Raw genomic sequence first — 26,817 nt, forward strand, 5'->3', positions numbered from 1 at the left:
AGAGTGCTGGTTTAACTCAGTATTTCTGAGTCTACACCCATCTGTCCGAAAGTAATTCCCAAAATCTAAAGTTTTAGTGGGTTTTTGGCCTTTAAAAGAACTGCAGTGAGTGTCATTGCTGCCTTCGTTTGTTCGTGCCTCAAATCCAGCTTAATCCCAGGGACCCTCCCAGCACTGCACAGACTTGGGGAGTGGCCTCACTACAAAAATGCTGGAAATTATTCTGAATCTTTTGATTTACGATCTCCAGAGAAGCTGCCAAACAGGCTTGCCGACCATAGCACTTCCCTGATTGATTACAGCAAAGCATTTATCTTCAATCTTCAGCAGCAGTGTTTCACGCGTGCTTTAAAGCGGGCACGTTACAAATTGTACATCACCAGGCTTCCAACACATTTCAGAAAGCAACCTGCATCTGATTCTTGCCTCACCTGAAACCACTTCCAGGCATCAGTGAAAGATGATGTTGTTTGCTTCCATCAACATGCGTAAATATGAGCGTTGATTGGTAATTTCCAGTCAGTCAGAGGAAATCACAGCTACAAATGAATAAGAAAACCTTACAAAAAGTGCTGTAAATGACCACAAAATGGTTTAGGGACAGATAAGATCTTTTCAAATTACTTCTTTGTTATATCACCTGTTGAAACAGCAGCAGATATTTCTGGGCTCCCTGCTCTTGCACTTGATGTAAGAATTAATTAAGCAAATTTGATCTTCAGCATTCTTCCCCACCGTGGAAAGGCAGCTTTTCTATTCTGGGAATGAAAAATAGAGGGAATAATGCAACAAAACCAATCTGAACATTAACAAAAAATTTTAAAAGGTGACAAAGACCAGAATTTCATGGCTTAATTCTGTGCTTCCTTTGTGCTTTGCAGGTAAGTAGAAGAATTTACAAGTCAAAATTTTAGGCAAGCCCTGCTTTTACTTCTTGGAGTAAGCAGGAGAGATCTTTTTCAGGCTTTAGCAAGTGTAAGATTGTCTTTGGCATCTATTTATTGATGGTTCTGAAGACCTTTCTTTCCTGCAGCCATTGTATTTCTGTTCGTGAGAGTGCTATTTTTTTACAAATGTCTGGTTTTTAGTAAGAAATTTGCATACACTTAAGAGATTTCTATCACATTTAATGATATTATCAGTATGAAAGGTAAGAATTAATCTCTTGGCCTTATGTTTTTTCTCTCTTTACGCAGTTCCACCGTGCCTGCAATTTGTAGCCTTTAAAAAAGAAATCTCATTATGTATTATAATGATAACTTTTTATTAGTTTCAGCTTAACTTCTTGTTGTTATAATTAGCATTTAATTTTACTGTCATTGACCAGGATTAGAAGATTCAGAAAAGCAAATAGTTTACTTAGTTCTGATATGTGTTCAGGGAATTCTTTTTCTTTCCCATACCCACTCTTTTCCATACCCACTCAGCAGGCACAGGGAAAAAAAAAAAAGAAAAAAGAACAGGAAAAATTGCCTTGGAGATCCAGGCCACATTTGAAACTCCTTTATCCTTTTCTAAATTACGTATTCTCAACCTGGAGTTCAGGATGTGAGAGCCATTTGTAGTAACCGTTACGTTTAGATGTTTCTTGTCGGAATTCTGGAAAATAAACCCGAATTCCTGCTGGAATACAATTTTGGTCAATGCTTGTCAGCATGAGAGCCCTTTTGTAATCATCTTGAAACCTCCTTGAAGAATCCTTCTGTCCCTGGAGATGCTCAAGATCAGGCTGGATGGAGCTCTGAGCACCTGATGTAGCTGTACGTGTCCCTGTTCCTTGTAGGGGAGTTGGACTGAATGGCCTTTAAGGGTCCCTTCCAGCTGAAATGATTCTATGCGTCTATGAAATGGGCTACTGCACTGGCTGGGATTGAGGGGTGGGCTTCCAGCAAGCGCCTCTGCACCCTCAGGCTCCCATTGGAAGAGGCAGACAAGGGCACTACTGGACAGGGCACTTCAGAAGTGCTTCTCTTCCTCTAGCATTGACATGAGCCATTTTCACTTCAGAGCTGAACTTTTCACAGCCTGCTTTCATGCACACATTGTGCCTTGGCACCGAATCAAGCTGCTTGCAGTGTGAGACCATATAAGCCTGAATACCTCGATGCTTCAGAATAAATCAGAGATAGAGGAGTGCTTTCAACTACTGGGTTAATCACCTTTACTGTTGTTTGGGTGTGTGCGTGAGATATTATTTTAATAAAATGATAGAAGCTTGGCAAACAGAAAAGAACGCATTTGAGAGGAACATCTCTCTCCCGTTCCCTCTTTACTTCCTGAACTGGTTTCCATACTTATTTCTTTACATTCTTTAGGAATGCAGTCCTTTTCCTGCCGGCCATTATCTTTTGGAGCTGGTTTTTGGCCCAAGTACTGCTTGAATTGCAGAATTGTTAACATTAAATCAGCTTTTCAATGTTTCAGGCACATTTTGTTTAAATACAGAGTTTAACTTCTTCCTCCAATAACAACGTCTTGAAAAATGGCATAAAATGTCTTTTGACAGTTTTGCCAAAGAATGACCGAGAGAATATTTACGATCAAAATGCAGAAATGCCTTCACTTAACCTGAAAAACATCCAGTTCTGTATTTTCCCTAATGCGTAAAACAGATTCTCACTGCAAGCACAATACACAAGTCTTAATCCTGGAAAAAGAATGAAGTTTACTGTGGATAATTTTCTGCAGTGTGAGCGCGAATGGAACGTGAGGCTTGCTGAGTTCATTTTCAAGGATGACTATTTAAAATCAGCAGATTTGTCAGCCCTTACGAGTTTTGTGTCTGTAGAGCTGATTTTTCAGGTTTGTGTATTCTGGCTCTGTCCTTTTAGTTGCTTCACTTATTTTCAATGTCAAAGTGTGGTTCTTCCTCTAGAAACTGGGCATGTGCCAAACACAACGCTCCTGTAGATCAGCGTCAGCGATCAGTGCTGTGAGTGAGGCTGCGTGGGGATGGTGCTCTGTGCAAACCCCATGATGATGGGGCATGGCAAGGGTAGAGGAAGCTGACAGGTAAAGCACAGTGCTTTCCTGTGTGCTGTCTGGTTGAGCTGGAGTTAGATGGGGATACTTGTGAGTTTGTGAATAGGAAAATTACCCCTCCTTACTGCAATAGGCAAGGTAAAGGAGACTGGTTGTAAGGCTTTTGGTTGGCTCTTCTGTATTTGTGCTTATAGTTGTTGGTTGGTTGAAATGAATTACAATTATTTTTGTCTGTGAGGAACCATAACATCTTTTGCTTTTGCTGATGCCTTTTTTCTCCTTGACATGAAAGAAAATGCTGAAGGTGATCTCATAAATGCAGCTCAGTAAAGATCTGTTCTTAAGGAATGGGTTCAAAATGTATGCAGGATTGTAATTGAATGTGGGCATACTTTTGAATGGCAAGTTGACATGTGGAAGAGAAATATTTCAGCTGAAACCTACCCCTAATCTTGGGTTTTGTCTGCTCCTTCTGCAACTTCTGCCTGTTCATTTATTACAAATTCTTCTGTAGGAAACCAGGCCATGCATTTTCTCCAGTGCTTCGTGTGTTCTGTGTTGAGTATTCTAAATTGTGTCACTCTTGCCTGCAGACTTAAACCCAGTACCTGCAATGTTCCGACAGCAGAAGGAGGCATGTTTTCCCTGTTAACCCATCTGCCAAAGAGTGCAGTGATGCGGGAAGAGTTCTACTCTGTGCTCACATGGCAGGCCTCCAGCAGGAGTGCAGGTGCTGCAAGGGAAGGCAATGGCAACCAGATGACATTCCTTCCCATTGAGCCAGTACTCAAGCAGTTTTGGGGTCTTTTCAGTAAGATTTGAGGTTAGTGCGTTGCCTCAAAACCCATAGCAGAAAGGCTTGAATTCCTCTCACTATAAGGCTAGAGGAGTGAGATTGTTCTCTCTTCCCTTTGCAGTCATTGGAGAGGGATGAGAGGGCCCAGGTAGTGATTTAGCACAGCACGCAGACTCTTGTTCATAGCTGGCAAAAATGCATAGCTGATGGTGATGACTATGTTGAAAAAGAGTAGCTGAGAATTTGCTCTATCATTAGTGTTATCGTGCTCTTTGTAGCTGTTGTTTCTGTGGAAACTAGGAAGCATTACTTTCGGAGCGACATACCTCCATCCTGTGTACATGAATAGGCCTGGAAACGCTGTTGTTCTCAGTGCCTGCGCCTGTGTGGCGTGGCTGTGTGGTCTCAGCTGCCACCCCCTGATGGCTTTATCTCCTTCACTAACACAGAAGAGTTCTCACATCCCTGCCTGGGGAAGCAAGCACCTCCACGGAGTGTGGAAAACTCTGATAACCTTCAAGGTGAAGCACTCATCAAGTCTCACTTTATCCAGGAATGGATTATCTGGGTTGTGGAACAGTGAGGTCATGTCTTTTCTCTACACTGCTGGAGAGAGCCTCAAGTTTCACACAGGGTAGCTGCTCCCGTCCAGCCTTCTCTGCTTAATGCTATGGAAAGCAACTTCCCTGTCAGCAAGCTTTCCCAAAGCTGAGGATGTGAAATGTGTTCATTTGGCCTCGTGGAGTTATGTGTGAGGCATTTTGTGGCATTTGGATTGCTGTGTTAGCTGGGAGCTGGCTGTGTTGGGCGCAGAATGGTGAGGTGACCAAAGCCATCGGGCTTCTTTCAGGTGAATGCAGTGCAGTCCCCTTGGCTGCACTGCCACAACCCAGACCTGGGCTTTAAACTGCAGCTTTAATGGAGAGCTATTGCCTTGAGAGTTAGGGATCACTATAACAGGGCTGCGGGTGTGAAGGCCAAGTAGTGCTTGAGTAGATTAGGACACAAAGATAACTTTTAATGTGCCAAAATGCTTACTCACCACCTAAATGGTGCTTATTCCATCAAATCAGCAAACCTACCCTTCTACCCAACAGGTAACTACCTTTCAGATAGTTATGCTCTTTAATAAGCAGTACCGTTAGAAAAAAGAAAAAAATAGAAATATAAAAGCATATGAAAACATTCTATGTAAGTTTCAAGCAAAGCACAAAAATACCAGAGACACTGTGAATATTGAGGTTACTGCAGTGCTGGCCGTTGTGTACACAGGGTGCTGGCCACGCAACAATTCCTGCAACAGAGAATCCTTGAAATTTGGTTTACAGAACTCACTGACGTTTTTTCTACAAACATGTAACATAACTCATCCACCTCTTTCTTAGTGTTGTGAAAATCTTGGTTAAACTGTCCGAAATGTGTAGAAACAACTGGTTACCTTGGTCTGAGCCCACATCCAGGCTCTCATCATCCATAATTTTGGTTAAAAGCTGCTTTTGTTAATGTAATGCATCATAGTAACCAGTTACACTTTCACTACAAAAGAGTGTTTTATTTTCCCGAGGCATGAATAGCAATCAAGGGTCAGCTGGTAGTGCCAAGTGCCTTGATAACACAATTGGCTGCATAGAGCTTTGTTAGACCCCTCCTTGCTTGCTGGGGAGAATTAAAAGAAGATGGTGGGAGAGTTGCTCCCTGTGTGCTTGACTGCTGCAGGTCTGAGCTTTTTGCAGAATCACGGAATTGAAGGGATTGGACTTTTGGGTCACTCTGCCTGCGGGGTAAGAAGGTAAGTGCCTGAAGCAGAGCCCGAAGAGCCTTCAGTGCCTAGTAGAGGCTAGGGATGAGAGGAGATGGAGAAAATGTTTGAAGGTGATCATGTGAATAACTGCCCTGAAATCAAACACTGACTGATTTTAGTTTGGAGAGATAGGGGCTGAGGGAGTTGGTGGGAGGCAGAAAGGGGGGGAATAGAGAGCATAATCAGCAAGGGCTGATCTGTGTCATCTTGATGCTGATTTTGGTGTGTTTGTGACCTTGAAATGGAGCTGTAGTCACTCTGCCCTGTGTTAGGAAGCATCTCTGTTAAACTCTCAGTGGGATCTGGCTTTGATCTCATTAACCTCATCAACGCTGGATTAGCAGATGTTCTTCTGGAACCCGACTCTCTCAATTACTTAAGTTGAGATTATGATTCATGTTTTCTTTCTTCCAAAGTAAAATCAAATTCAAGATTAAGCTGGACGTAAGCCAGCAGTGTGCGCTTGCAGCCTGGAAGGCCAACTGTGTTCTGGGCTGCATTGAAAAAGGGGTGGCCTGCAGGGAGAGGGAGGTGACTGTCCCTCTCTACTCGGTTCTTGTGAGGTCCCATCTGCAGTACTGCATCCAGGCCTGGGGCCCCCAGTACAGGAAGGACGTGGAGCTCTTGGAGAGGGTCCAGAGGAGGGCTACTAAGATGATCAGAGGGCTGGAGCACCTCTCCTATGAGGAAAGGTTGAGGGAACTGGGATTGTTTAGCTTGGATAACAGAAGGCTCCAGGGAGACCTCATTGCAGCCTTCCAGTGCTTGAAGGGAGCTTATAAACAGGAGGGGGACCAGCTGTTTGTGAGGGTGGATAGCGATAGGACAAGAGGGAATGGTTTTAAACAGGGACGGACAGGGGAGGTTTAGGTTAGAAATTAGGAGTAAGTTTTTGACACAGAGGGTGGTGATGCACTGGAACAGGTTGCCCAGAGAGGTTGTGGATGCCCCATCCCTGGAGGCATTCAAGGCCAGGCTGGATGTAGCTCTGGGCAGCCTGGTCTGCTGGTTGGAGACCCTGCTTGTAGCAGGGGGGTTGAAACTAGGTGATCATTGTGGTCCTTCTCAACCCAAGCCATTCTATGATTCTACGATTAAGTTCTCCTAGGCCAAACCCACTGGCTTTTGCATTGGTCTCAAAGTCTCTGGTAGTGCAGAGAGATGACGTTCATGGAATTCTGTCCCTGAGGTGAGAGACAGTCCCCAGATGTCATCTTCTGATGTCATCTTTTTACTGGAGTATTTTATTAGAGTACAAAGCAGAGCCAACCTGTACAGTGCTATGGCTTATTTCTGTGCATTGCTTGTACCTGTTATGGCTAGAATGGAATGAAATCACGGTATTTTTACAGATTTCTTATCCTCTTGGAAATATTTCATTATAATAACATTGGCAGCAGCCAGCACTGCTGCAAGAAACTTTTTTTTTTTTTTTTTTTTTTAAATAAATGAATAAATGAAATGTCTTCTGGATCTTCCAGAAATTTAGTAGCAACTAGGGGAGAAAGGAGGGAAATTCTACCTGTTTTCCTCAATGAGAACAGAAGGAAAATGTTGGTGAGTAAAAATATAAGAAAATCTGGGGAGGAAATAAAATTAATAGAAAGCATGTGTGGAAAACTTCCTCCTTCTAAGTCTGCTCATTGTTTGTTTCTAAACTCTACGTGAAAAACAATGAGATGGGGAAGGAAAGCCCACAGTACATCATTAAGCTCAAAAAAGTTTTATTTTCCTATAAGTATTTGTAACCATCAAAAGGATCCAGTACCTCCAGCAGGATGTTTTTTTCCTCCCTGCTGTTTTTCATGGAAGTTTTCATGGTTGTCCCCTGAGATCTTGTGATAGGAGATGGTTGTTTTGTGGAAAAGAACATGCTAAGCAGATGTGAAGTTAGAACTGTGGGCCGTGTGAAACAAAAGAGTGCAACTGACTTCTCAACTGTGGGACACCTGGAGTAAGGTCCCAGAACAGCACCTGTAGGGGCTGAAGCAGAGTGCTGGGAGGAGTAGCATCCCTGCACTGCTCTGCTCTCTGCTGCACAGAGCCTAATGGCTTCAGGAGGAACTGAGACAATGCCCTGGGCCATTCCTACTGGCAAGGTCTGCCATACTGACCAAACGAGCTGTAGGCAATTTGCACTTAAGCATCCACCCTGGTGTAGCCATAGTGACTATTTTAAGTTAACCTGGGGTTATGTGTTCTGAATTCAGGAAGATACTGGTGTGGTGTGATGACAAAATCAACCTTGTGAGTGAGCATCAGCTGGAGAAGAGGGGTGTTCATAACTCTTAGGCTTTTTTTTTTTTTTTTTTTTTTTTTTCCTAAAAGTCCTTAGGTTTTACCCTAAGCCTGAAATTAAAAAAGCCCCAATGCTATAAAAAGAAATCTCCATAGATTATTTTTAAAAAGAAAGTTCCATGTTACTGCATGGTAAAAGCGTGTGACTCTCAAGAATGTCCAGGAAAAGCAACAGGGTTTTGCCTGGTGATTCCTTTGGAACGACGTACAGCCAGCTTTGCTCTGGGTATCCTTTCAGAACTGTTGATTTGGTGTCTTGGAGATGGCTTTGCATGAAGATGTGCTCTACACCTTGAAATCATTTCTATCAGCATTGGACTCTTTAGCCTGATGTTTTGGGTATAGCCAGTGCCTTCTAATGTTACTATTGTGCTGTAATTTTAAGCTGAATTTATCCTATTATGTTATCTTGGGGACCCAGGAGACACAACAGCTGAGATGAAGCAGAGCTGTGCAGACCAGGATTATCAGGGTTTTGAATTCTGTTTGGAAGTGAGATAAGAACCTGTGGAGCTTGGAAGTCAGAACAAATTATGTACAAAATGACTTCTCATCTGGCACAGCTTGCCATGCACTGGAGCAATTTCAGTCATTTTTGCTTCCTATAGTGGTCTCTGGATGCATATCTCTGATTAAAAAATAGAGTAGAAGTCAAGTTCTGCACTAGCTCTGTGCGTCTGCTTTTACATCAACTGCAAAAAAGATTTTGTTCCACCTCCCAGGACTTTCACAGTAGTATATACAGAAAGAAAATAATAGTTGTTACGACTTGCTAAGACCCTCCAGTTGTAACACATTTGTCCTGTGTTATGTAATGGCTGCAAACAAGATGTGTATAATAACCTCAGATTTTGAATCTCTACAAAACACAGTTAACTATTTGAAGGGGTGGTTGGAAGGTTAAGCTAGGAAGAAGAAACTAGTAGTATAATAACTGTATTAAAAACAACAACAACAACACAGATTTAACATGTTATATAATCTCTGTTAAACTTGCTCTGGGAAATTTTCCAGCAGCTAGTGTCAATCTCAATTTTGTACAAGTCTGTACATAACCTTTGTAAGCATTTGTGTGAAGTTGGGTGGGGAAACAGTGAAAGAAAAAGTTAGAACAGAATGTAGTCTGACTAAAGTCTTGCTGTGATATGGAGCGCTGAAAGTAGTAATGGAGGCTCTGTCCTTGGCACGTCTTTTGGTGAAACAAGCCCTCTTTGCAAGTGATTTCTAGTGCCTTATCGCAGGCAGTGAACTTCCCAGTGCAATCTCATTTCACTTTTGACATTAAGTGGCAGTTTGAAAGGCTGCTGGGTATATTAATGTCCTAAGTAATCATGCTCTTGAAAATTGTGTTCAAAAGTATTCGTACTTCTCTCAGCTGGACTCAGCAATGCCATGGGAACAGCCCAGTGTGTTTATGAGTCTGTCAGTCGCATGTGTGGTACCTATCAATTTGTGTTTGCTCTGTTGCTTACAGATGCAGCGATTAATTTGATGACTGCTAATAATGCAGTGCACAGACCATACCATAGGGGTAGTTCTCCTCCAGGAGCTCAGTCATTGCCTCTTTTATACCTAGAAGCTGTTCACTTATCTCCCCTCTTGGAGCACAGTGGTATGAAGTACGTTGGAAAGGTGCTGACAATAGAGGAATTATTCATGCTTCCTTTGTGAAATGTGGAACGAGAGCTTAGTGCATTGCTGCCAAAAAGATAAGTCCAACATTATTGATCTATTCCTTCTGCTGAGCTTTCCTCATCATTTGTTTTTGTCCTTTCCACCTTTCCCCTTGTCTTGTTCTGCCTCCTTTTGCCATCCGCTGTCAGAAGGGATCGTCTTCCTAGATGCAGCTCAGCAGAGCATAAAGCAGTGCTGAAAGCATTTGTGATGTGGAAGTGATCTGAAAGATGGCATGTTTCATCAAACAAACAGTATATCTGCACAGTAACATCCGCCAGCCATCAGTGAGGCATCCTTTCCTGTAAAGTCAGAGGGAGAGCTGTGCCATAGAGAACTGGATGAGGATGTCATCCAGTCAGGATTTGACTCGTCTGCTTTTATTTGCTTATGACCAAACCATTCTTCTGATAAACATATCAAGTCCTCTGAGAGAGTAAATTGTGAAAAAGTACGTTGAAAAAGTTTATACTGCATTTGGTTTTGCAAAATAGGGCACAATCCAACTTCCCGTTGAAAACAATGAGTGTGTATTGAATGTTGTAAGAATTGGCTCGTGCTTACAACTGTAAAATACTTCACGAAAAGCTCCTTTTGTTTTCCTCAGAGATTCACTTCTTGGTAATTATCTTTGTCAGGGAATCTATTGGGAACAAGACAAAGCAACATGCCGATGTTAGCACTGAACGTCCATGAGGTTTCCTAAGCTGTGGGTCTTGCTTTGTATTATGGGCCTGCTTCAGGACCCAGTAGACTGGCATTTAAATCTGACTGGCTCTAAAGAGCTAAAGCATTGTCCACTAATTTTACTATTCAGAGAGGTGATATGACAATTTCTTTTACCAATATTAAAAATGCATTTAATGTCGATAACGTCCACAGTACTAGGAACTCCAGTGTTTTTTTAATTTTTATTTTTTCCTAAGAGTTTGAAAGAGTGGCAGTAAGTATAGGCTCTCCTGCAGCTTATGCAGCTTGTCAAAGGACGGAGAACAGTGTGAATTCTGGCTGGACTCTGCTGTTGGATGGCTTTGCTTTGGAGCCTATTCTTCAACTTACCTTTCAAATACATTTTTCTTCATGTTCTTAAAATGGTTGGTGAAGGTTGTCTGTTCCTTTTTCAGCATTTTGACTTTGCTTGTCATAAGAGATCACTTGATCATATGCACAAAGGAAGTCTTGTGGTTATTTTTTTTTTTTTAATTTTAATTTGAAGGCTAAGCTTGTAATAGAATTAATGGTCCAACAGCACTCTATGTATACTACCCGTAATTTTTACAGTTTAACTGTTCCACAGGGAGCAAAGTTGAAATAAATTGTTTTCGTTCACTACCTCTCTCACATCTTCATAGGAATAAACTAGTATACATATTGGTATCCGAATGACTAACAGTGCATGACAGATGCATATAATTTAGAAAATATGTAACCTCCAGAAGCTATAGAATCACAGAATGGCTTGAGATGGAAGAGATGTCAAAGCAATCTAGTTCCAACCCTCCTGCAGCAGGCAGGTTGTCCAAGCATCAGTTGGTGAGGAACCTACAAATGCACTTGAGATTAAATAGGCTTTTATTGACATATCTCTGTTTGCCAGTCTGACTTTCCAGTCTTACCCCAAAGTGAAAGACTGGCTGCAAGGTCTTCTTTCTTGGGTATCCATGTTCCTTTTAGAATGTTGCTCTTTTGATATGACAGGGATATCATATCCAGAAGTCAGTGTAAGTCCCTGCAGGTGAATTTTTTTGCGTACTTGAAAAATTTCTGCAACATTTTCAAATGCCCATTTTTAAACTGGTATGAAGATTGGTATGAAGATTATTGTCATTGTGATATTAATAATGTAATCCAATCGAGAATGATAACTGCCACAGAATCTACTTGGTACCATTTAGTGCTTCGGTGGTATGTTTCAATAACTCTTGTAAAAGACAATGTTTTCAAGATTTGCCCCAGGAGGTTAATTCTCCTTCCTGCCTTAGGAGAAACTCCTAAGCAACTGGTTCTTTCTTTGGTTTTCTAAGAAGTGCTGAGATTTTTTTTTTTTTTAAAGCAATTGGCACCCTGCAAAATTAAGGAGCTAATGAGTCTATGGGAGTATTTGTAATTGACTCAAATTATTTTTGTGTGTGTGGCAAGTTTAGAAAAGAATGGTAAATAGTTTTAATTCTTGACACCAATCCAGCTTTGAAATTTTTGTTTTTTGTTTACTTTTCATGCTTTTTTCCCATTGATTTATGTGATAAAACCACTGTCTTTTGAAGGTCCCGATGGGCAATCTGTACCATACTTGCATCAGAAACTCAGAATATGGTAGCAATATGTGGAAAGCCGTATCTTATATGTATAAGAATATGATAGGCTTCTGGTTGTTTTTTTGTTTGTTTTTCTTTTTGTTTTGTTTTTTTTTTTTTTAATTTATTTATTTATTTATTTATTTATTAATTAGGCATTCGGAGAAACATTAGAAAAGCAGTTTTAGCTATAGGAAAAGAGTGGTGTTTAAGTTCTAACAGACTGATGTTTTGATAATTATCCTCTACAGAGCAGAAAACTACTCCTGGCAATGGGAGCTGTCTCACTACTTTTAAGAGATACAGACATAAGCAGCAGTTGACCCCAATATCTGCTGAAGCTGAAGACCTTTTTGAATACTCTGAGGTCTCTGGCTGGTCTGCTGTGCATAACAGAGTGGAGCCCACTAGGGAGCTGTTTTGGTTGGGTTTTTTTTCTTTATTTACTTAACAACAGGACAGGAAATAACTGCAAACACTGAGTTCAGTCAGGCAATGACGTCCACATTTCTAAGCTAAGACAAAAGCCAGTGGGAACATGCTCAGTAAGAATGCTGGAAAAGGCAATGCATTTTGTATTTTTTTCATTTCTTCCATTGGATGAAGTTCTTAATCATTCAACGGGCGCACTTCATATTTTTCTACTTACTCGGATCTTTCTTTTGGGCTAGACTATTCTATTTGCAACCAGCTGTAAGCAACAGTAAAGCACCAGCCACGTGAACTATTATTATAATACTTAAGTATAGCAGTGGTCCAAAAATACTCATTTTGTGGTGGTGCTAATGTGGTGTTTCAGAAGGTAGGTACACCATTTTCTGAATAACTTTCAAAACCAGTGAGCTTCAGTTTCCTGAACTTGGGAAGCAATAAATACGAGATGCTGATTAGGCTTTGCGATATTGTAGAGTGCATGTTTCAATAGGAGATGGTGGTCTTCAGACGCTGAAGTTCTTTGGCTTCTCAAGACCAGCACGTTTAATGAATCAGAGAAAGAAATAAGAAACATTGTAGTTTCCAAAGAAACTTACTGAGGAAGTCTAAGAGGGAAACACCTCTCCTACCTCCACCCCCAGCTTTTGGTGTTGTAACATGTACCTGTTAGTGTGTCCTGCTCTTCTGGGTGACACCCAGCAGACTTTCCTATCAGCCCGTGCCCAATTCGAGAAGCACAGTTCTTGTGTCATCCCTGGCCTGTCTCCCACCGCAATGGAAAGGAGGTTTTCCATCAGTAACGTTGTGGTATGTGCAGTGACATGTTCTTTACTGTCAAGTAAAGAGAAATCAGACCGTTTCGAAACAAAAGCCCTTGAGGGTTAATATTTATGTATAGATGGAATATACAGATATATTAGATAAGTAACTACAGCACAGAGCAAACACAGATAACCCCAAAACACAGAATTCTTCATGAATCCCAGAGGGAGCCAGGATTAACATTCACTTTCCCAAGGAACAGTCAGGCGTTTGGTGCTCACTGTTCCTGGTCAGATAGTTGTTACTGCAAAGAAAAATGCCAAGATGTGACTAGGAAGCTCTCACTGAGGTAGCAAAAGCAAAGTACAACAAACCCACATTAAACACATAAGGCGCTTAATATTTGAATTGATAAATGCAAAATAATATCTTTCAAAGAAGACCAGGAAAAAAAAAAAAACAAATATATATATATATATCAAAATGATATTGTATAATTGTCTTATTGGATGAGAGATCTCTTCCGTGTCTTTTCAGCCATAAAAGAGTAAAGGCAATTTTTTTTTTGTTTCTTTTTGTTTTTTTCTTTTTTTCCCCATAAGAAGTCAAGATCCCTAGATACTTATATATTGAAGGGGATGATGCTGCAGCCAGAAATACATGTGTCTGCCTGTAAGGACGTTCTGTGGCATGTTTATTTTTCTGCAGCCAGTTTCTGGCCCTAAGTCCATGACAGTGCCCTGTCTATGTGAGAATTGGTTCTCTAGATATGCATTTCCATAAGCACTATTACCAGTAGTAAGGTGCAGAGGAAGAGGTGTCAGTGAAAAAAAAACTATCATCTCTCAGTACAAACTTCTTTTTGAGGATAAACTTCCTCCCTTCTTGCATTCCAGGGAACTGATGGCTGTATCTTAAAATCTCATTGAAATAGCTTTCAATTGGTAAAGCAGAACCAAGAATGTGACATAGACATAAGTTACAGCTTCCCTACAGAAGCTGTTGCAGCTGCAGAGGGAATCTGAACTTAGTTGTTGACACAGTGTTCTCGAGAACAACAAAAGAAATTGTGTTCATTAGGCCAACCCCATCATTCTTGCTAAAAGCAGTCTCAGGTTTCCATGTATATTTTCAAATCAAATTGGAAATGCTGCTCCTGAGACCTCCTTTAGCAGGCGGTGACAGATTGCACAACCTGATCAACAGTTGGCATTCCTAGAGATGTACTGAGGTACCAATAGCCGAGTCTCCACAAGTGGTGAGCTAATAAAAACACGCACAGAGCAATGTCTTTGAATTAGCACAGAGCTTTCGCTCTTCCTGTGATAATACAGTCCACACCCAGGGAGCGGCCACTTCTTGAACAGAAATGGGAAAGGTTTGTTCCTCGGTTGTTTTTGAAGAGCGAGGCTATTATTCAGACCTGGTGGATTTCCTCTGGCTGGTATTTTATCAGCTATAATTAAAACAGCCACCTCCTTTCAGTCAGCTCTCAGCACATACTTACGCAGCTAGATCGACAGCGCTTAATCCCACTGTGAGAAGCTTTGTAGCTCTACCTGTTTGTTACCTAACTCAGCTGTAGGAGAAAGCAAGAGAAAAGGAAAAACAGGCTTAAGGAACTACTTAAATTCATGCAGTTACAGAAATTAAATTACTCAGGTTTCCTGCTTGCACTGAATCATCTTGTGTTAAGGCCAGAGAATCAGTGCAGCAGCTAGACACAGGGTCTTAAAAGATTTCTCTGAGAGAAACTCAACAGAAAGTGAATAAATGTGACTCTCTGAAGGGGAAAAGTGAATGTATCAGTTCCCTACAGGACAAGCGAATAGCAAGCAGTGAACAGACACACTGTGCTTTGAAGAGCAAACAGTTTTGCTTCTTGTTAGGTGTCTCCACAGATGTGCTGTCATTCCTACAGCTTTTCTTCAGTGCTGCTTGTCTTCAATTGCATTTTTGGCAGCAAAAGTTACTTTGCTAATTCTTCACAGCAAAAGCAAGACTTCCTTACAAAATATCACAGGGGAAGGCTAAAAAGTGATACAGGTGCTACTTGAGTTGCGGCCTACCCCGGTGTTTCTCAAAAAACTTCATTTACAAAATTTTGTTTTCAGAGATTTAGAAATACCTAGGTTGTATCTCTAACCCCAGCACAGAACTGTCTGGGAGAAATATGCACTGAAAACATTGGTTTGTCTGATTTGATGCAAGAGATGGGTAGAGCAGCACATTGCCAAACTCTAAACTTATTGAACCTTTGGATTTTCTTTCTTTTCAACTAGCGTTAAACGTGGGTATGGAGCAAACCCCTCTCTCTGCAACATTTCCCCCTGCACTTTGATTCAATGTTCACGTGTTCACAAAGCAGGTTCAAGTTGAGGTTCAGTCCTTTGTTCTCAGAGGTTCGCCTGGCTGTTGCCTCGTACTATCTGCCTCTGAGAAAAACTGATGTTATCTTCTAAAGAGAAAAGTCAAGATTGTATTTGCTACTGAGAATTTCCTGTGTGCCTGCTCCCAGCCCGTGCACTGACAGCACAGAGCAGTGGCTGTACATGGCTGCGCTTCTTCACACAGCTCTCAAAACACTCCTTGCACGGTAGCTGGAGAAATCCCCAGCCGCTGGTCCCTTTGATCTCAGATAAAGGTCAACCTGTCTAGCAGAAAGCATGATCGGAAACACAACTTCACAACCTCCTTCACTTTCTCTTTCCTACCCTGGAATGGTTCACTGTGTCTTTCAAGGTGTGCCTCCACTATCGCAGGTATGATTTTCACTTCGGCTCTTCGGAACATCTTTATTTCATGCCATGTTTCAGACAGGGCTGCCGAGATTTCCAGTGAGCTGATAGGAAAACGTCCAATTATTACAGCAGTGCTCACAGCTATTCACAGTGCTGGTGAATTCTTCTCCTCAAGAGCACACAGTTTCACTGCACTCCATTTCAGAGATTCCCTGAGCACACTGTGGGTCCTGAGCTTCCCAGCACTGATAGCTGCAAAGTACTTTCTTGTGTTTCTGACACACACAGGCCTTGGAGCTGCAGAGCCCAGCTCTTCCTCACAGCCTCTGCAAGCTTCCCTCTGCACAGCACGGGTGAATGCGTGACTTACACGTTCTACAGGTAAGGAGACTGGCCCAGCAATTTTGCTTCTAATTGTATCTGGCTTTAGATGCTAATCTGCATTGTTGTTTTTTTAATTGCTTTTAAATTCCTGTATAACTTTATAATTGTTGTTACAGCTGTGAAGGTTCATAGGTGACTGACAAATAACTTGTGCAAAGATAAACACTTTCTCTGCTGAGTTTCCTCAAAGCCGTATTGGCTTAAGATACTTATCACCAAAGGAGATGAGTGATGGGAACAGTAAATATCAAATTCTTCAAGCATAGGCTGTTGGACACCTGTTTTGTCTGAAATGACACCGTGTGAGGATAGATGGGATGGCTTTTGCTTTTTGCAGATGAAGCAACCTCATACTGCTGAGGAGGAGGCGTGAGGTGCTGATGTGTGGTCTGAGAATGCATCCCCCTTCTCAGTTGGGATGTGTGCCTTAGCATGGGCTAGATGTTGCTTAGGGGGATATATAAAGGTACTCCTCGGTGGGATGGAAGCACTGTTATTAATTACAGGTAGTGGGAGGATCACAGTTCACCTTTACAGAGGTGTGGTTCACAATCTATGAAAGTCAATCAAGTGAGTTAGGAAAGTGTGGATTAGGAAAAATAAACAAACAAGCAAACAAAAATGAGCCATCCACTACCAGGGAGAAGCACTACAAGACTGCAGAATGAGGAGATTATCTGTAGTTATCCCGCAAGTGAAAGTGGAAATAGGGGCTGAATCATGACTATCAGCGATCATTCAGTCTCTTGAACCTAATTCTCAGAGGTTTGTCATGAGGATTAACTCTGTGCATAGAAGGCTGGTCTCTATTGACTCCTTTAATTGTCAGTATAAGAGAGAGGCTCCCTGCAGGACAGCTTGGATTCCTGTCTATCTGTCAATCCTCAAAGCAAGGTTGTGCCAGGATGTAGTCATAAGGTGTGTCAGTCTTCTTCCAAGTTGCCAACTTATTCTCCAGAATTCTAGCTCTCCATTTTCTAATGAAAGTTTTTACTGCTATCATTTCCAAGAAAAATCTGAGATGACTTGCAGGAGATGCAGGCATGTTTGCTTGAATGTGTGGAGAGCCTTCTGATATATCTGGAGGGTTTTGCCTTGTTTCAATGGAGTGTTAATTCTGGTGCCAAGTGATAGTAGACTGTTGCCAGTATTTTTGATTATTTTAGCGACCCATTTAAGCCCTGTATTGTATTTCTAAAATTAAGCTGTTACGCTTGGCATAGCTTTTTAAGGTTGTACCTGCTTTAGCGATGCGCAAAAAAAAAAGGTGTTTAGCAGTGTTTTTATAGCAGTTTCCTAGGAAAAAAAAGCACTCTGCCTCCTAAGAGAAGACAGCTGGTTGCTAGGTGCAGTATTCTTGGCTGTATGGCCCCAGCGGCATGGTTACCTGCAGTCTGCCTGCAGTTTGCCTCCTGCTGCCTCTGATGCTCCTACAGTCGATGTTGCTATTAGAATTACTGCATGGAGCACACATACAGAAATGCTGCTTCTAAAGACATCTAAAATGTAGTGTACTGGCCTACAAAGCACTACAGTTCCACAGTAATTTTTGTTGTTCGGCAGGGTTTGTTGTTATTTTGAGCAGCGATAGGTTCCACAAATTTCAGATGGGGTTCAGTGAAAATAGCTTTTTGCTTTCCGCTCACAGTGGTGAGCATGGTTTGGGTGGGCAATCACACTGCCTAATTCCCCTAGCAATATCAATGATGAATTGGCCTATCTTTGTGGCAGTACCTAAGATTTTCATGCTGATGTCACTGAAACCTCTGTAGCTGGAAGACAGTATTTGTGGCTTGTGTTTATCAGTCGCCTGTTCTTACTACTTCTAAGTTTGTAATTATATTCAGTATATAACTTTAATGCAAAAATGTTTTTATTTCATGGTTGAAGCTTTTTTTTTTTTTTTTTTTCTTTTTTTAGTACAGTAGCAGAAACAAAAAGTGTAGCCTGGACATTTTCTTCACAAGCCTAGTGAAGATTAATGTAATTAATCTAGATTAACTCAATCTTAGATTAAGATTAGTTAATCTTAGATTAATGCAATTGAACCGTGAGAGTGTGGTCTGGGCAGACAGAAGATGTGACAGCAAAATACTTTTGTACTGGCACTGTAACAATGATTTGCTTTGGGGTGAAGGTTCCTAAGCTGCTTTTTGTATTCTTAATGTGTTTTTATTTTTTGCTTTGGGACAAAATGAGGCAGAATATCAGTCTCCTGAGAAAGACTGCAAAAAGCTGATTGCAGTGCTCCAGGCTGGGGACTTCGGGCATGGTTAGCCAGGTACGAACAGTCTCACACATCCCAGTACGTTGCATTATTGTTTATAACTCTCAAAATGTTGATTTCTTTTTCTATCATTTCTTTTTCTCCCAGAGAGGAGATGGAGTCACCATCCGGAGAGGACCATGTGGACCTGGCACTGAGGGACATGGTTAGTGGCTATGGTGGGGATGGGTTAATGGTTGGACTGGATGACCTTAGAAGTCTTTTCCAACCTTAGTCGTTCCATGATTTTTCTCTGTATAGTTGCTTTTTAATGCTCTGTAGTTACTCAAACAATAGCATGTATCAGAGACAGCATTAAGCAAAGGCAACAATGGCTTTGAAGGCATTGCTGCGCCCTCATCATCATAGTAGGAAGGCCACAAGTGCCAAACTTCCCATGTATATCTGCAGAGCCAGGCCTGGGAGGGCAGTGAGGCCAAGGAGTTAGCCCTGTAAATCCCCAGTGCTTCAGTACCTGCCCGCAAAGAGCGGTCTTCCATCCAGTGGATGGGTACAAGGGTAACGGATTACAAGCATAATGCTTTCTGAAGTCATTGGCTGACGGAGCGCAGCGGGGCACGAAGCTCCGGACCCTCCTGGGCCGTGCAGTGCCCTCTTGCAGGGCGCCCCCTGCCGGCCGGGCGGTGCCGCCACCTGACGCTGCGGGCGGGGCGGGCGGGCGGCCTCAGCACGTGCCGGGAGGCGCTGGGCCGGGGCTGTGCAGAGCGGCGCCGCGCTGCCCCGCCCCGAGCTCGCCCGAGGGCCGCGGCGGGAGGGAGGGAGGGAGGGAGGGAAGGAAGAAAGGAAAGAGGGAAGGAAGGAGGGAGGAGGCCGGCGGCCGTGACCTCGGCTCGAGCGGCGGGAGCAGCTCCCGGGAGGGCGCGGGAGTCCACTCCGGGATTTCGGGGGCGCCGCGCGGTGACACATTGACATCAAGGGGGCGCGGCCGGGCGGCGGGCGGGGGCTGCGCGCTGAAAGGCGGCGGAGCGCGGCCGCCCTCACTCCGGCACGGCGGCGGGACCGGGAGGGCGCGGAGCGGCGCGCGGCTGCCTGCACTGCCCGGGCTGGACCCCGCGCCGCGGCCGCCAATGTGCCTCGGGAAGCGGGCTGCCTCCTCGCCCTCAGGTGAGCGCGGGCGTGCGGGGCCGAGGCAGGTGCAGGGGGGCCGCGGGGTGCGGGCGCGCTCGCAGCGTGTCAGCCTTCGGCAGCGGGCACATGGCAGCGCAGCGCTCCGGGCTGCTCCGCGTCCGCGGCGAGGACCGCGCGGTGCGGCGCAGCGCCCGTTTGCAAGGACCGCGCGCGGCGCGGGGAATGAGCTCCGAAGCGGCGGAGGAAGAGCGACCCGCAGGGTCGGCTCGGAGAGCCCGGCTGGTGCAGAGCGCCTGCAAAGGGCTTTCTCGGCGCGTTGACGGCCGTGCGGTGCGCTCGCTGGGTGCCGCCCGACGCGGCTTCGTGCTCTGCCCGCCGGGCGCGATCTGTGGCAGCCCGAGCTGCAGCCAGCGCCGCCGTCAGCGGCGGCTGCGTGGCGAGAAGCACGTTGGGGACTGGTGTCTGAGCCGCGGGGAGCTGGAGGCGGGGGCCTGCGGCATGCACGCGCCAGGAGCCGAGCAGGTGCCGCCGGGCACGGGCACACGCGCGCGCCCCCTCCGCCTCCTGCAGCACCGCCGTGCCCCGGGAAAGCCGCCGCCAGAGGGGAGCGGGCGGGAGGGCGCCCTGACAGAACCCACGCGGCGGGAAGCTGGGGTCCGCTCTCGGGACGGGACCGCGCTGCGGGGCGGCTCTCGTGCGGGACCGAGGCGCCCCGAGAAGGAGCGCACGGCCGCCTCCTGGAGGGGCTGCGCGGGGCCCCGGAGCCGGCGGCGGGGAATCCCCGTGCCGGCGCTGCCGCTTTAAACGCCGGGAAGTCCGCCCTCGTGAGGCGGCGGCGACCTCGGGCTGCGCCCTCCCCCCGCAGAAGGGGGGGCAGCCCTTGTTTTCATTCATAACCTTTTTTTTTTTTTTTTTTGCCCCTTTTATTTCCCCTCCTCTTCCTTCCTCCCCGCTCCGCTCGCAGAGGGCGCCGCGCGCCGCCCGCCCGGGGCCGCCCGAGCTCCGCGGGAGCGGGGCGGGACGGGGAGGGACTGGAGGGGGCAGCGCCGCGCTTTCCTGCCCCGTGTGCGCTGTGTTACTTCGTGCGCCTGGCCGCAGGCGGGGGGACGGCCGCTTTTGACGCTGGAGGTTGACCTTCTCCGCCGTTCTCTCCGCTCCCGGCCCGCAGCTGGTGCTGTCAGTCCGCGTCCCCCGGAGGAGGCAGCGGGGGCTGTCGCGTTTCCTGAGGAGATCGCGTGTTGCTCCCCCGGGAGCTCAATCCGGGCTGCCGCAGCTGCGTGTGCATCTCGCCCTTCTCACCTCCCTTCACGCTCGGTGCGTGTCGCGGGTTCGCGTTCGGCTCCTGGGAAGAGCGCGGCTCGTGGTGTGGGATGAATTGAAAAGCGCGCGGTGGCGTGGAACCGTTTCATATGTTTTTTTCCTTCATCTGCTGACCCTAAATATGAATTGCGATCTTTACCGGGCAGACGAGTGCAGGGACTTTTGCATCCTTATGAACGGGTACCGCTTCTCTGAGTGGTCGGCAGCGGACATGCATCCCCACCTGCTGCAGCGAGCCTGCCTGCCCTGCGCTCTGGGAGCGGGACGTGCTCCTTGCCCTGGCCGCAGCATGGGTCCTAGTGCTGCCTGTCCGCTCCACTGTGCGTTTGTGTGTGACACCTCGTGGGGGTGAAAGGGGAGTGAATTGTCCTGGGCTTTCTTTTAAGCGGAAGCAGTTTATTTTCTTAGCTTTATGTATAAGAGCGGCAGCTTTTACGTGGGTCTCGTGCAGCTCTTAAACGGGTGCAGTGCTCTCACTGCAGTTTTCCTGGTCAGCGTTTGTAATCTTTGGGTCAGTAGTTGAAAGACAAACTGTGAGGGTTGTGTTTGGGAAGCTTTCGGTTGGTTTATCTTGTACGAAGGGATCTGTTCATCCACTTTAGCTAGAGAGTCAGTGAAGAACTTTATTACAGCTTAGATTAGCTAAGACACTTAGCTTGTCTTATACTCTTGTATCCATATTCACACTCTGCCCTTTGGTGAGAAAGTATCTGAAGATGTTAATTTTGTAAGGTTTGGATGCTGAATTTCTGTAGGAAATGCTTTGTCCACCTGACTTACTCTGAGGCTCTGCTGTGTGCACACTTGCTTCCAGGAGGAGCTGTACCCAAATGCAATGGAGTGCAGATCTCTTCAGCTTTCTGGTGTTGTAGATCCAGGCAGAAATGCAAGGATTGTGTGTGCCCTTCATTCTGCCAGCAGAGCGCTGATTTGACAGTGCTTTTTTCCCCTTTCCAGCTTAGTTTTGGGGGCAGGCAGAACTGTGTTGCTAAGTAGACACCAAGTTCGGTAGCACGCGAGAAGCACGCACTTGTATGGCTTGCCAAGTTAGTGCACAGGTTAATAGTGATTTTTATAGTTATTTTCTTTCTGAGTTTTCATTTTAATGGCGAGGGGTCTCCTCCAGCATTCCTCACCTATGATGCCATGCCCGGGCTCTCCTCGCTGCTGGACTTTGGCCAGATCCTCAGCGTTGCTGTAATCCCCTGCTGAAAGAGTTCGGCACCAGGTGGCTCGGGCAATTTGTGGTTTGCTATAGCATTTTTATTTTCAGACAGCATCCTGTTCTTTGTTCCTCTTTTGTGCTTGATCTTGTGTATGCGTGTATATATGTACACAAGCAATGTTTATTTATACCTCCTGTCTTCTCGTTATTATTCTAGGATTTCAGATGCATGCCAGGTTCCTGCTGAATGCCAGAAGTAGAGATCACTACAGATGGAGCCCCAAAGCCAGCACGGCAGTGGTGGTTCGCTGGTGGTGATTCAGCAGCCCTCTCTGGACAGCCGGCAGCGGCTGGAGTACGAGCGGGAGAGCCAGCCTACAGCTATCTTGTCGCTGGACCAGATCAAGGCGATCCGCGGCAGCAATGATTACACTGAGGGTCCATCTGTGGTGAAAAAATCCGGTCCGCGGACAGCACCGAGGCAAGAGAAGCACGAAAGGACTCATGAGATCATACCGATTAATGTGAATAACAATTACGAACACAGACCCAGCCACGTGGGGCACGTGGCACATCAGCATAATGCGAGGGTCCCTGTTTTGAGCAGATCAACCAGCACGGGGAGCGCGGCCAGCTCTGGGAGCAACAGCAGTGCTTCTTCGGAGCAAGGACTGTTGGGACGGTCACCTCCATCGTGGCCAGGCCACAGGTCCGAGCGGACAATCCAGACGCAACCCAAGCAGTTGTCGCTGATTGTAGATGATCTGAAGGGTCCTTTGAAAGAGGACTTGACGCAGCACAAGTTTATCTGCGAACAGTGTGGGAAGTGCAAGTGTGGTGAGTGCACAGCCCCCAGGGCCTTGCCTTCTTGCTTGGCCTGCAACCGGCAGTGCTTGTGCTCGGCGGAGAGCATGGTGGAGTATGGCACCTGCATGTGTTTGGTCAAAGGGATCTTCTACCACTGTTCTAACGACGATGAAGGGGACTCATACGCGGATAATCCCTGCTCTTGCTCCCAGTCACATTGCTGTTCTAGGTACCTGTGCATGGGAGCCATGTCCTTGTTTTTGCCTTGCTTGCTCTGTTACCCTCCTGCAAAAGGATGCCTAAAACTGTGTCGAGGGTGTTACGACCGCGTCAATCGTCCGGGCTGCCGATGCAAGAACTCCAACACTGTCTATTGTAAACTGGAGAGTTGCCCCTCCCGGGGTCAGGGCAAGCCGTCATGATTTTTGGAGGGAGGTTTACTTCCTCCAACTTTTGATTTTTCAGGTTGTAGCTGATATATAAATATTTTTTCTTCCCTTCCCCCCTTTAGGGGTGCGTGGGGGGGGGGCTGCTTTCTTTCACCCCCCCCTCCTTCAAAAACACAAGTTATTCCCTTTGAATCTTTGTTCTCCTCCTGTAATTGAGTCAACTGAGTGTGGAGTGTTTTACGTATAGTCATTTGCTGCTCTTTGGTAAGTGTGGACTTGGTATCTGTGTCTGCCACCCACTTTGGCAGGGTCTTCTGAGTCTGTAACTGAACCACTCCTGAAAGAGACAGTGAGGGCTAATTTGGCTCTTACAGCTTCTTGCTCTGAATATCTTCCCAAAGATGTTTTTCATTCTCAGCAATTTATGTTTTTTTTTTTTTTATTCTGACCCCCTTGGGTACCTCCACGGAATAACTCTCATGAGTGAGCTGGATTGTGAAATAACTTCTTGTCTGTGTTCTTTCCGGAGAGAGATGTAAGGCTTTACCAAACGAAAGGCCTGATTCTTCAGTAAGCAGCCTGCTTTCTGGTTTGTTTGTTTTCCTCCTTTTTTGACTTTTGCAATATTCTCAGTCCTGAGAGTTAGCCAATTGTTCCTATTGCTTTGTTTTTAATTCTTTCCTAACACAACTTTGGTTTTTGCTACACTGTGTAGATCTTCACATTGGAGACATTATGGCTGCAACTGTACTTGTTTTTCTCTTGCTGTCAAATGTTTGAAGGATATTGCTCACTCCACCCTTCTCCTGTTGTTTTAGTCCATCAGTATCATGCTGATATTAAAGTTGGTGGTGTTCATGTATCCAGACAGCCTTCAGGTGTCATTGAGTCACCTAAATGTTCTCGAATCTTTAATGTTTCTCGTGATCCTTTGGTTTAGTGGATTTAGCTCTGTACTTTATAATTTTATTCTGTTCCCTGTTTTATTGCCTTAGCCACAAATTGTGGTCCTTTTTTGTATATTTTATGTATAAAACACAAAGTTGAATCCCAACTATTTTTAAGACAAAAGTCTGTTAAAACTTTTTTTATTGTAAAGAATATTTATTATGTGAATCTCTATTATTTTATGATATTTATTGCAAAAAAACTTTGAAAATGTACTCATGTCTGATATAACAAAATATCAATACTTAACGAAATAAGGATGACACGAAGAAAGTACATATGTTAACTATAATGCAGAAAATATATTAATTAATGAAAATGGCTCTTGAGTTCTTTTGTTACAACAAGAAGTTGTGAGCTACTCATGCATATTCTGGGTTCTTGATTTCTGTTTTTATTTTTCCTTCCTAGTGGGATATCAGGTAGCAAGTAACTTCCTGTTGTTACTTCAAAACCACTAGTCTGTGCTCTAGTTTAGTTTACCTAATTTTAAGTTTGCTAACTACTTGTCAAGCAAGGTTTTGCAATTGGATGTATGCATTGTGCTGGACGGTGCCAGGAGGTATAGGTCCTGTTTACTTAACAGCATTTGGACATTTATTTGTGAAGGAGGAAACCAGAACTTCAAGGGTTTTTCTTTCTTTTCCTTTTTTTTTTTTTTTTTTTTCTTTTTTAAAGAATTCCAAATTAACATGTAAGAGTACTTTAAATTTTCCTCCATGGAACTTCTTGGCTGGTTAAATTGTATGTCAGTTGAAGCAATGAACCTATTAAGCTCAAATCTAAATAAAAACCAAGAGGCAGGATATAAAACAACATTTGTGTTTCTGCAGTTTGCTAGCTTTGAAGGTTGTGTATGCATATGGGAACGTACGTATGTGTGTGGCTTGCTTGGCTCTTTTCCCATAGTTTTCCCAATGTCAACTGAGTCTACCTTGTCTTTAAATTAAAGGCTCTTAAGGGTGACCCAAGTGTCACGGCTGTTTGTGGCCATTTAACACGTATTCAACAAAAAAGCTTTTCATTAAGAGGTTTCCCCATTCACTCTTCTGTCCGTGTGGGTCAAGGCAAACCTCGCAATTCTTTCAAAGCAAAAGGTTTATTAAAGGGATGTAATTGCACGTGGTATTCCAGGAAAGTGGTTCTAGAGAAACTCCACTTAAAGAGCATAGTAATAATCTGACAAACGTGTCACTGCATTTTGAAATCTCACTGCTTTGAATTGTCATACTCAAGCTGTTGTAACTCGCAGTACGCTGATGATTTGAGTAAGCTGGGCTTTTGTATCTAACTCCATCGAACTCGATCCAGTGTTGTCTGAGCTGACTGGAAGTTGTGTTCTTTGTTGAATGGCTTGTATGATTTCTTCAAGGTATGCAGTGAAATTGTAATATGAATGCATCTAAGAAACCATTTGCTTTGTGGAATATAGTTGGTAATCCTGCATGTAAACATGACAGAACTTACAGGAGAGGAAGCTGGTGGGATGGCAGTGTGTACTTAAATCTGCTTTCCAAGATTTGTTCTTCTTGAGATGAACCAAAGCCAAGAAAAGAATGTTTCTGAGGAGTAAGTGACTCACTTTGAACTACTTCCTTATCACTGATACTTCTCCAACAGTGGCAGCTGCAAACAGCCCTCGAGAGACAATGAAATCCTTGTCAAACAGTCACCAGTGGTCAGATAAGACTGTTTTTAAGACTATGTATTGACCATCAAAAATACTGAGCCAAGCACATTTCCATAACTGGATACAATCCAGCTCTGCATTGAGTGAGCTTGCTTGGAATGGTGCAGGTTCTTCCTCTTTGAGGAAAGAAATATACGTTGTTGGCCTCTGCCTCTCGTTTCCAGCCAAGTACCTGAAGTGGGGACTTGCAGTTTCTTAGGAGGAACATTTGACCTATGCAGATTCAGAAGATAACTGTTCACTGTATGTCTTAATTGTTACTCTAAGTGCTGTGAACCTAGAGAAGGCAGTGTTGAGGCAGTGGAAGTAACAGATTGTTGTAGATGCTGTATCTTTTGTATTTGATGTATATCTATATTTGAGTTTACTCTTGGGTCCTTCAGAACTCAGGATTGATTGCCTTAATGTATGGAAGTGTATGTGTCCTCTCGGGCAGATTTCTGTGATGTAAGAACCTATTAGGATCACGTGAGAGCAAGTGGGTGTCTTTCTGGGGGTGGTGGCGTTAAGCAAGCTGACAGATGCACAAAGAAGCCTCCAGGACTTGGAGAGACAGAAGCTATTTTAAATTTGCTCAAAGTGGTCAGGCATTATGGTCAGTTCTACTTCCTACAATACAGTAACTGGAATGTCCACCTAGAGATACAGTGTCATGTAAGGAGCTGAACAGACTTGCCAAATGATAATGGAAATTTTGGTGACTGGGAGGCTGTTCTTCAGAACTTGTTGCTCAGGTTACTTTCCACAAGTCAGGCTGTCTGAGGTCCAGTTGCTGTTACGATGCAAATGATAATGATTTTTTAACCATTTTCAGATCACTTTTATTTTGGAGGAAGAAAAAAAAAAAAGGCACTTGGTGTGTAAAAGGATTGGACATGTGTAATTAGGCAAGAAGTTCAGCTGACCTACTAACCTAATTGTATAGGTCACTGATGGATTTGAACAAGCTGGCCATCTGGTTGTATGCAGCAGAGAG

At 44.4% G+C, this 26,817-nt stretch overlaps 1 protein-coding gene across 4 annotated transcripts; it reads left to right on the forward strand.

Annotated features, from left to right (window-relative positions):
- Positions 1–30: 30 nt before the first annotated feature.
- Positions 31–24,470, forward strand: SPRY1 (sprouty RTK signaling antagonist 1). 4 transcript variants are annotated; one of them, XM_042812390.1, is made up of 4 exons: positions 31–881; positions 16,072–18,448; positions 18,542–18,599; positions 22,225–24,470. In XM_042812390.1, exon 4 carries the CDS (start codon positions 22,280–22,282, stop codon positions 23,234–23,236), a length of 957 nt encoding a protein of 318 aa, XP_042668324.1. In that variant the 5' UTR covers positions 31–881; positions 16,072–18,448; positions 18,542–18,599; positions 22,225–22,279; the 3' UTR covers positions 23,237–24,470. The 4 variants fall into 4 exon arrangements, with proteins under 4 accessions (XP_042668324.1, XP_042668325.1, XP_042668326.1 ...); XM_042812391.1 differs by lacking the exon at positions 31–881 and having other exon boundaries at positions 15,442–18,448; XM_042812392.1 differs by lacking the exons at positions 31–881; positions 16,072–18,448; positions 18,542–18,599 and adding an exon at positions 19,476–19,558.
- The last annotated feature ends 2,347 nt before the right edge of the window (positions 24,471–26,817 follow it).

This window comes from Centrocercus urophasianus, unplaced genomic scaffold (assembly GCF_019232065.1).
Source record: "Centrocercus urophasianus isolate 14NV4802_14NV808 unplaced genomic scaffold, USGS_Curo_1.0 seq_13, whole genome shotgun sequence".
Taxonomy (NCBI): Eukaryota; Metazoa; Chordata; class Aves; order Galliformes; family Phasianidae; genus Centrocercus; species Centrocercus urophasianus.